The sequence below is a fragment of the Littorina saxatilis genome, unplaced genomic scaffold (assembly GCF_037325665.1).
Source record: "Littorina saxatilis isolate snail1 unplaced genomic scaffold, US_GU_Lsax_2.0 scaffold_1128, whole genome shotgun sequence".
In the NCBI taxonomy this organism is placed as follows: domain Eukaryota; kingdom Metazoa; phylum Mollusca; class Gastropoda; order Littorinimorpha; family Littorinidae; genus Littorina; species Littorina saxatilis.
The window spans coordinates 3,194-15,000 of NW_027129178.1; the positions used below are offsets into that span (position 1 = coordinate 3,194).

Genomic DNA, 11,807 nt, shown 5'->3' on the forward strand with positions numbered 1-11,807 from the left:
CTCTCTCCCTGCCTCTCTCCCTCTGTGTCTTTCTCTCCTCCCTCTCTATTCTCTCGTTACACACACACACACACACACACACACACACACACACACACACACACACACACATGCACACACACACATACACACACATACACGCACACACATACACGTATGTACACACACACACCACACACACACTCACACCACCACCACCACCACCACCACCAAAACCAACACCAACTTATTTCCTCATCCCTACAGATTTAGCAAGGGATGAGGCCCCCACTCCGTCCTTATTCACTCATCAGTCAGGGAGGTGACGTTGATTGGAGGAAGTGCACTGACGTCAGTAATCGAATGTATTCAGCCAATCACGACGTATTTGGCTAGCACGCGCCAAACGCGGACGAATATTGAGAAAACGATGTGAAAGAAAATAGTGCGCTTTATAAAACACACAGTGCCGCGCATCTTTACTCTATTTGGGATTCTCCCTTGACTATGCAAACAATGTTTGCAAGTGTTGATTGGAAGGGGAGGATTGGTATGGGATAGAACTCGACAGAAACAGAACAGAAACCAACAGAAACAGAAAAAGAAAGCGACAGAAAAGGAATGATTCTTCGCCGGAAATGAACATACTTGTCTCACTTTGCCATTCTCTAATACGCAGCATCGAGAGTTTGTGTGACAAAGACGATGAACAACCACAAACAAAGGTAACGTCATTTCACGAGCTTTTGCAGAAGGAAGAGGGAGGGGGGGGAGGTGAAGACAATAGAGGGGGTTTGAGATGGGATGGGTAATGAAGGGAGGGGAGTGGGAGCACATTGGCATGATACAATGAAGAAGAAAGAGAAGAGGAGAAGTAGAAAGAGAAAACCGTAGCAATGGAGAAGAAGGAATAATCATATCACAGAGGCAAAAGGTGAATTGACAGAGAAGAAAAACAGGTGAATATGCCGTCGACTAGTCCGGATAGTGAATAAAATTATATACGTTTAAAATATGATAAGTGGAAAAACACAAGTGGAAAGACTGGAATGAAGTGCCAAAGAATCCGATGGATAGTGCAAAGACTATTTGGGATACAGGAGGAAAAAACCCAGAATCAAAATGTTGGAAAGAGCTAACTACAGGTTTTTGGCTAGAAAGAAAATGGAGAGAGTGGCGGGAGAGGAAGAAAAAGTGTGTGTTTGTGTATGTCTCTGAGAGAGAGAGAGAGAGAGAGAGAGAGAGAGAGAGAGAGAGAGAGAGAGAAAAGAGAGAGAGAGAGCGAGCGAGAGAGAGAGATAAGTGACCATCGATATATGATATAATTATGATATATGACTGAGTGAGAGAGAGGAGACACACACACACACACAAACACACACACACACACACACACACACACACACACACACACACACACACAAACACCACCACCACCACCCCACACACACACATAAAAGAGAGGCTTTGGTGGAAAAGACGGCGGGATAGTAACAGGTCCCGCGTTAAAGTATAATCACCGCAGACAGCTTTATCACTGTCTCCCACACGGTTATTATGAAGTCACAAACCAGGAGATGAAGCTGCTGTAGCCACCATTTTGATAGTCTCTTTGATTAACGTCTACTGTTCCACATTACTGTACTTGAAAAACTAACGCAGACAAGCTTTGGCCATTTTGCTTCCACCATTTTGGAAGCGACATCATTCACAGATGATTCAACGTATCCTTTATCATCAGCATGTGTCTGTTTTGTCTCTTGTTTTTCCACTCCAATTTTGAAGTATTTGCGAATGTTTCGTTTTGTTTATACTCAAACGTTCTAAAAATGTCTGTCTTGTTTTTAAACTCAGATAAGGCCAAAAAAAAAAAATTGTCTGTTTAGGGTAACCCGACCGACCCTATCGATTTGGCGCCGACCCAAAAACTTTTTTTTGATTTCAAAAAAAAAAAAGAAAAAAAAAGAGGTAAAAATGCTAAAAAAAAGACATTTGGCGTTTCTTTCTCTCCCTTTCTCTCTGTTTTATTTATACGTTAGTTTTGAAACATGTATTCATCAAATATAAGAAGTGAATGTTCAGCCAACATAGCATTTACACAAAACAAACAAAAAAAAAACAAAAAAAAATACCTACCTACCGACCCTACTTTTTTTGGTCATGTTACCCTAAACAGACAATTTTTTTTTGGCCTAACTGTAAGTTGTGATCCCTTGTACTTTATATCAGTATCCTTAGCTGTCTCAGACGATGGTGCGATGTTGACCCGCTTAGGTAGGCCTACGCCGATCAGATAGAAAGAATGAAACAACACATCGAGGCGTGTTGCCATGCCATGCTAGACTGCAGTGGCACACAGTGATGGTGAGCCGACCACGCCTACATAACACGCCTGACAGTGCTGACGGATACGGACTTCACGGACTTCACGTTCCACCAGGAACACTCTTCTTCGTTATCCCCAACTGTGCCTTCGTGAAATATATATCGAGAAAAAACTCTGTTGACAAACAAACGAACAATAAACAATAACATGGCATACCATGCTTTTCGACTAACGGTACATATGTCATTGTTGTCCTGTCGCGTTTCTTTCTTTTTCATTTTCTTTTCTTTTTTTCCTTTTGCTTTTTTTTCTCTTGTCGAAAAGGTTGTAAGCTGAAAGAATTATAAAAAAAAAAGTATCCCAAAATCAAAGAACCGTTTGCAAGGTACCAATCGTCACAGACAGAGAGAACCGTGATAATATGTTCAAAATGAGGCAAAATCTTGGTGAAAAGAGAAAATAATTTTGACTTTGAAATTCTGTTAATTCTGTCACTGTATTTACTTTGCATGTTCAAGGAATATAACCAATCGATGTACTGTTGACGGACAGAGTAAATCTGGGACACAGTTCTTGATTTTTTCTCGTCATAACATTCAATTTTATGATCTTGAATTATCAGCGATTGCGCTAAAATAAAAATCCAAGCCCGATAGACACCAAAATTCAAAATCATTGTCGACGTACTGGTCAAGGTTTTTGTTTCGTCAATAATTAGACGTCCCAGCAACTAGCTTTTCTTGTTTGATTTTCATTTTCTAAACCAGTATTTCTACACGAGTTCGAATCGTGCCTCTTACTCACAAAACAGGTTACTCCGTTACAAAATTCTGTCGAACCGAATAAATAACATATTCCTCAATTACATTATCATTGTCAGGGAAAAAAAACACCCAGCATACTGGTAATTCAACCAAATTAAAAACACAATAATTGGACTTCAGTTGTCAATCAAAAAACAACAACGACGGTCACACGAAATGTCAACCAATTTGTGTAACTGGCTGCCGGTTTCATTTCCGTTATTTTGTTTGGAGATTTTTACCAGTAAAGTATTTGACATTTCCGTCATGTTTTTGTCCAATGACACACTATTTGCATCAGCTACACTTTCACGTATTGTTCCCTGTTCATCTTCAGATTACCGTTAACAGTTATGCGTCGTTTTCTGGATATTTGCCGCTTGGTTAGCTCCAATCATCGTACACTCGGCTGGGCGAAGTGCGAATACGTGTTTTGTTAGGGTATCACAGCATTCATCAAATGGATGATGTACACGTTTTGTGTGTGGCTGGAAGATGGTGATTTGATCATCATGCATGCTTTTTTTCTTCAGAAGGTCACCACAGTGGAACCCCACTTCGACGACCCTCCGATTTAAAACAAGTTTGCTCCATTTTCAGACTTGGGGGGTGGGGGGGAGGGGGGGAGGAGGGGGGGGGGGGTAGGGGGGATTTTCTGTATTTCATGACTGTAAATGTACCTCCATTAAGACCAAAGTGTGCCAGATTTTTCCCCAATTTGTTAAGTTCTTAAAAGGAGGTCCCACCGTGTTGAGTCACTGCTAGCGAATAAGGATAGCAGCTTCCAGACGTAACAGAAGAAAAATTTTCAACGCAAAAAAAACATCAACCTTAATTGCCATGCCACAACTATGATAAGAGGGTTTGAGATCCACGAAGACAGGTGTCTGTCGATTTTTCTTTCTGTTGAAATTATATTCCATCGATTTTTCGTGCTGCTGCACTGCTGTTTGCCTTTGCCCCTGTCTTTCCGTCGCTAGTTTACTGAAAATCAACTTTAAGCACTGGGTGCACATTTGTAACAGCGTTCGGGGAAAATAGCCCGGTAAAGGTCGCACAACAAACTTTGAAGTTATGCGCTGAAAATCATCGTCCGGTGAAAATGTGGCATTGCTCACATTTTGACAAGATCTTGTAAAATGTATATGCATGTGTCGTGCCGAATTCACGGAATTGCCGAATTCGCGGAATCGGCAACATTTTTGCCCATTTCGCGTAATCGGCAAAACGCTGCCCATTACGTGAAATCGGCAGCGTTTTGCCGAAAATGCGGAAAGGCCTCTAAAATTTGCCCATTTCGCAAAAGCGACAGCCAGTCTGTTACTTTTTGTGTCACCAGAACATTGCATTAACATTGTTTTACCTCCCTACTATGTTTTCTATGGTCTATGTTGGTCTGTGTCGAGCATGACTCCGGAAATGCACGAAAACTACATTTTTTGCAATAACTTGCCATAACTGATCGATTATTGCAATATCTATCCATTCGAGTATCTAGTTGTCTAAGTGTGATGATATCTCAGGCATTTGAGAACTTTAAAACCAAAAAGTGGCTGCCGATTTCTCAAAATGGGCAATTTTTAGAAGCCTTTACGCGTTTTCGGCAAAACGCTGCCGATTTCGCGTAATGGGCAGCGTTTTGCCGATTACGCGAAATGGGCAAAAATGTTGCCGATTCTGCGAAGTCGGCAATTACGTGAATTCGGCACGACACATCAATATCAATAATAATACGAAAGAAAATCCACCATAATAAGATCAATCTTTTTCTTTTTTTTAAAGCTGAACAATTTACTTTGGTTTCAATGCTGTACGTATGTTTGTGTACTACTTTCGTAAATTCTATACCTTTCAGTTGAATTTCCGCAAAACTTCAGTACTGCGCCCCTTTACATTCATAAGCACGGAATTTAATTCACTCAGTTTCATTGTCAATCACTTACATTAACACCAGAGTGTGCAAAAGACTCCAAAAATGCAGATGAAACACACCAACATCGCTACTTCGGAGCCATTTTGAGCGATGTCAGTCACTAACTATTTTTCGATCAAATGGTTACGTAAACTCATAACGTCAAAAGATGTTGAAATTTGTTTTTGCAACAATGTTCACGGTGACTCTATGTGATTTTTTATTCAACGGTGCAAGATGACACTTGGTTTGACTCACAAGGCGACCCTTTGTCATAGCTATTAATGGTAACTTTTTGTCGACGTTACACGATTTTTCATTGTTAACATTGTATGGTAGCTCTTTGTGAGCGTGCGTTACATGATTACTCGATCTTGGTCAACGTTACTTTGCGACCCTTTGTTAGATGGGTTTTTTTTGGTCAACGTTACATGGCGATTCCCGGTGACTTTTTGGTGAACGTAACACGGCGATTTGTGTGAACGTTACACGGTGACTCTTTGTTAACGTTACACTGTGACTTTTTGTTAGCGTTACACTGTGACTTTTTGTTAGCGTTAAACGGTGACCCTTTGTTAACGTAACACGGTGACTCTTTGTTAGCGTTACACTGTGACTTTTTGTTGGCGTTAAACGGTGACTCTTTGTTAACGTTACACGGTGACTCTTTGTTACCGTTACACTGTGGCTATTTGTAAGGTTACATGGTGACTTTTTGTCAACGTTTTCACTGTTTGTCAGTGTTGCGTAACTCTTTATCAGTATTCCAAACTTATCTTAAGCGAATGTTAGATGGTGATTCTGGAAAATTATTACACTGTTACTTGCACATGTATATGTCTTTTTCTAAACAGAACGAAAAAAGAAATCTACCTTCAATTGTTTTAATTTTTTTCTCAATGTACTATACACGGCGGAAACGGAGATGATGTTCTTTTTTCTTCACCTTTCCCATTGAATAAGTAAATGAAAGTAGTATAGGTATATTTGTCTGACAAGAAAACTCATCTGGTAGATGCACGTTAATCTCATATTGTTGGAAATCCTTTTCAGTTAATATTTCCCCTGTAGTGGGGTTCAAATTACCTGGCAATTTTAATTTGATCTCGCTAAGGCTTGTCGGTCATTCAGTCTTGTTAAGCCCTACGGTTTTCATTAAGCTCAAGTTCAGTATCGATCTTTATTCTGAAAATGCCTGTTAAGTTTCACAATAGAAAATTGAAAGTCTATATTGATACTGCCGTTCAGCTGAAATGCACATTTCAGTTCAACAGTAGTAAATGTAAAGTTCTCAACAGTACAATGGTGTAGCTGTTTACGCCCCCAAACTCACACGCACACACACACACACACACACACACACACACACACACACACACACACACACACACACACACACACACACACACACACACATACATATATATATATATATATGTACACACACACACACACAAACACACACACACATACACACACATACATATACACACACACACACACACACACACACACACACACACACACACACACTCACACACAGATAAGTTGTTTTTTTTAAACACAACAACAACAAACATACAAACACACTATTTAACAAACAAACAAACAAACAAACAAACAACAACAACAACAACAACAATGACAACAACAACAACAACAACAACAACAACAACAACAAACACACCTTACACAATTTACCACTTTAAAGCTACGTCACACCTATACATCATCAAGGCATTCAGGGACATGCGAAGTTTACTGTAGGAAATCCGAAGTAATTAACTGTACAGTCCTACTTCTGATAATATGCGCAATTTAGTTTCATTAAAGGAATTCGGTAGCCCTTCACTGGAGAACGGTGTAGCAGTGTAAAAAACACCACACCTCATAACATTCAGTCTAGCTTGTTAAGCTTTACGGTTTTTATCGATCACAAGCTCAGCGTCAACCCTTCTTCTGACATGTAGTTTAATCTAACTGAATGGGAATGTGATGTGCAACGATTTGACAGAGTAACAGACTACACACATTACCCCCACCTCCTCGCTCTCCCTTTTTAAAGCATTTGCAATTTAAGAGATCCTCCATGTATCCTGAAGAACAATGCACAGTTAAACAGTTAAACTTCACACCTTTACACGACCCCCACCCCCTCAAATGCACAGCCACCACGCCTGAACATTCTCAGTGCATCCAATAGGATTTGTTTTACAATGTAACAAGTTCCACAACTTTTTCCCAACTTCAAAGCCAATTCGCTTACAGATAGGTGTAATAGACTCGACAGACTTAAAGGTACCCTCTTCCATGTGTAGTCCATGCACATTATAAAATAAATCCAAAGACAAAGAGACTGCCAACGTTACAAAATTCAGAATATAAAAACTAGAAAGGTAAGTTGTTGGAACGTTGTTATTGACAAAATTACATTACAGTCACGAATATATCGACCCAACGGTCTTTTACTTTTATTATTTCTGTTCACTTAAAAGACCGTTGGGTCGATATATTCGTGACTGTAACGTGATTTTGTCAATAACAACGTTCCAACAACTTGCCTTTCTTGTTTTTTGATTCATGCAAATCATAATTATAGACCCGTCCAGACGTTTACATTGCATACGAACATCCTTATTCTTGAACGAATATCAACAACTATAGCCAACCTGTTTCATTTTGCAAAGCGGGATTATTGTTTCTAAATTAATTTTGTAACTGACACATTTATAAAACTAAACAAGGACGTCCCGCCCGGATAAAAGATATCAACAATTCTAAGAAGATTTGAAGTAACAAAAATGAAAATAAATTAGATTTTTAAATCTTCTTCACTAGTATACTGTGATAGACGTAAATGCAAATCGTTTCACACACAGAGACTACCATGTAAACAGAGAAAGGAAATAAACTTGATTCGATCAAAAAAAGCCGCTCAGGTTGAAGCTACATGAAGAAAGAAAAACAAAACAATTAACCACCCAACCCGCCAATCATAAAACTGCAAAATCATTTCAGCAAAACATTCCCGAGTGTAAAAGGAAATAGCCAGCTGGTTGTCGGTATGTGTCCGCGGGATATGGAGCTCTTATTCCATATACAAATCTGACCAGATAATTAAAGTTGACTTTCCATTTTCATTACTGTATTATCCCATTGCCGGACAAGTTGGGTCGCTTTCTCCCAGTGGAAATTAGCTACAAGTAACTAGTACTACAGTCGCGCTACCCAGGTGTGTGCGTGTTTAGGTGTAGTCAACCACGAGGTCTTTCACGTACCACTGTTACTGATCGGGGGTGGGACATGGATACCGTCTCCGAGTCTGACTGACTGACTATTAGGGTTTAACGTCCTCTTAGACCAACTGGTCTATATTGGGACAGGTATTGGTAATACGCTGAAGATATGGTGTGATACTTTGATTCGAACAAGCCCGCTGTGGCTGTCTTCTTCGACACACCATGCCAGCATTGGGTTTGTCTCGTCAAAGTATCGAAATACGATCATGATAATCAGAGACGAGAGATGATGCATGCGTGTCTTCGTGTTTTCCAAGCCCTGAGACTTTCGCTATGAACGTGGGATCTTTTTCGTGCGCATGTGTGCACACGGGGGTGTTCGGACACCGAAGAGAGTCTGCACAAAGTTGACTCCGAGAAATAAATCTCTCGCCGAACGTGGGGATCGAACCCACGCTGATAGCGACCAACTGGCTACAAAGCCAGCGCGCTACCAACTGAGCTACGTCCACGCCCTCTCCGAGTCTGCACTAAACGTTGACCCGTGTCAGGTTCAGTGCTTTAATGATAGACACCTCGTACAAAGAAGCCAAGACTCTTCTACAACGGAAGAAGAAAGAAAACTGGAAAAAGAGAAACGGAGACTACAACCCACAGGAAGACCCCATCAACAAACTAGACCGGAGAAGCCAAACCACCATTTTCCGTCTAAGGACAGGGCACTGTGGACTGAAGAAACACCTCAAGAGACTGGGCCTTGCGGATGACGCACACTGTGAATGTGGCTCGGAAGAGCAAACTCCGGAGCACATTCTCCAGAACTGCCCCCATCTAGAGACAACACGCCAGAAGTTCTGGCAAGAAGAGACCAGTGTTGGAGCCAAACTCTGGGGTCCTGCCGACGAACTGCGCAAGACTGCGGACTTCCTGGCAGCCACTGGTCTGAGGATCTAGCACGGCCACCAACATCGAACGCAGAAGAAGAAGAAGAAGAAATGATAGATGAATTCCGGAAATACCTCTGTCGGGTTTGTATGGCTTGTGAAAGAGTGAGTACCCTTGTTTTACTCAGACAAACATCACGTTGTTCCTGTACACATGTTTGAGACACACCCTCTCGCTAGTGACTGGCGTGTATGGTCATGTTTCACAAAATAAATGGGAAAAAAACTGACGTTACGTACGCGCGCAGGGTATCGACTATCAGAATCGCACTTTCCCCAAAAGCAATGAATAATGTTTGGACCGATTTCTCTCCTCTCTCCTTGCTTGCTTACTTCGAGCACGAGTTGGCCGGAAGCGGAAGTCGAAATATTTGTCCGAACTTCAAGCGGCATAACTCTGCCGAACGGCCATGTAGCAGTGATTGAGTGTTTCCAAAAATCGTCTATTGAGCTACCATGGTTGGTTTAAGCAGTGTCAAAAAACACGCACCTTCAACAATCTTACCACTTCAAAGCAACCACACCTACATATCCTCAATGCACTTTGGAAGACCCTTAAAAGGCACACTCATTCATGTGTTCGCAGTTCGGCTCACCGCCTCAAATTTGGCCAGGCTTGGGCAGACCTGTGGTGGTTTACGAGATTGTTTACGGTGAAGAAATGTATACTTTAGGTGTGGAGTTTGATACACTGTTCAAGGCACAATCATTACCGTGTAAACGGTTTAGCTCATCATCTCAGATCTCTCCAGGCCTTTAAATGCGACAAGACCATTTCTCCACTTGGGTACATACTAAAAAACAAGTTCAGTTTAGTTAGAACTCATTCATTCTAATGAATGCTGCAAAGAACACGAGTGTTTAATTTTTTTTCATCAAAACATTCCAACTCACCACAGCAAAAAATCAAGGTGTTGATGTTTGGTATGTGACCAATTGGTATATATTAACAGCTATTGTGTTTTCAGCGTAGCAATAGGGTCCGATATTTAGAAGAGACAAGTATAATGCCGACGAGTCGAAGACGAGTCGCATTATACTTGTTCGAGTCTAAATATCGGACCCTATTGCTACGCTGAAAATACAATAACGATTATATAGCTGTTCTGACCTTGATTTGTTGTTCCAAACTGACAAAATGACAGTTTTTACGTCGATGCGTTGATCTCAGGTTTTGATAGCAGACGCCGTTTCTTATGCGCATTAGTTTTGCGCAGGCGCCACACTGACTTGGGGAAAAAAACTCGATTTGACAACACAGCTGTTAAACAGCTTTTTATTAGTTCATTCGTATACAACAAAAAGAAGATTGAGTTTTTTAAATTTTGAACAAGACTACTTAATATGAAGAAGACCAAAACACAACATCAACGGAAAACTAGAAACAACTGAAGAACTAGGATGCAACAAGGGGAGGAGAAGAGAACAGCTAATCCGTACAACGCGAGCAGACGGCAGCGACGTTTTCAGTTTGGGTGAATGGCATTTATACTTGTCTCGTCATGAAGCGAATTTTTCAACCTCAGTTATAAACGACTACATGAATGTTAGTGCCATGGGTTGTACATCAATACTTCAGAGGGGAAGTGGGGTATTTAGTGTGGAGTTACGAGATAAGAAAAGCCGAATGCGAAAGTTTGTGTCAGTCGGCAACTGTGAGCTCACACAGGCACACAAAAACGGCTGTTCCGTTTTACTCCCCTGTTTGTACTACATCTTTCGACTTTGGGCATTTTGTGGTGTTTAGGGACAGAAAATAATTGGTTTAGTCCTGTTTCATCGGGAAGTTAGCAGAAAAGGGTATGCTATCTACATTTGTAAAGCTGAAAAACATTCCCAAGAAGAATTTTAAGTTGTCACTGTATGCTAGCTGTTGTCGATTGAAACATCGTGTGGTACAGATGGGTAAACCGGAACCATGCGTCTTTGTTATTGCCAATATGCTTTTGGATATTGGCAAAAATGGCCGACTTCCATAGCATTATGCTTTGATGATCGGAAGAGACCATCCAATCACAGCCCCCGAATTCCCCCACGTGTCCATCAGAATAGCTATATATAATTATGATCGTATTCCATGTAACAACCTGGCCATACCTATGAGGTCGTTTACGAAGAGCGACAACTTTAATCACCCCCCCCCCCCTCCCCTCCCTCCCCGTCAAGTTTCAAAGCCGCCACACCTAGACATCAATGCATTCACTCTGATCATCCCTAATCCCTGGTCGGCCATTTATGACGCCGCAGCCAATACCACAGACGGAGTGGCAATCTGAAACAACGAGTTTTCAAGTCGCTCAAGCGTTCACACACAAAAGGATCAGCAATGGAATTTGTTTAGCCAGGAAGACCGAGTCAGCGCGCTCGTTCCACCCATGAAACGGCCCCGCTGTTCTCATTTTGTTTGCCCGTTTGTTTCCCGTTCCGTCGCCCTTGAAACTTTTCACAAATCCTCTTCGATTTCTGTGTGCAACAAGGCAAATAATGGACCGACCGACTGTCAGAGTTGAAGCTTTAAACAAAGCAAGCGAGACAACTAAATGGATTCTCTCCCTTCCCCACTCCCCACAAAGCTGGAGTTATCGTTCGTGGGTTCAATCGGGT

General features: G+C 41.3%; 1 protein-coding gene across 1 annotated transcript in view; it reads left to right on the forward strand.

Moving 5' to 3' along the window:
- Positions 1-526: 526 nt before the first annotated feature.
- LOC138957458 (uncharacterized) overlaps positions 527-11,807 on the forward strand; it is a gene marked incomplete at its 3' end in the record, with an annotated part of 33,362 nt that continues 22,081 nt past the window's right edge. Inside the window, exon 1 of the mRNA XM_070328580.1 lies at positions 527-704. Coding sequence (XP_070184681.1) covers positions 685-704 — 20 coding nt within the window. The remainder of the gene's footprint in view (positions 705-11,807) is intronic.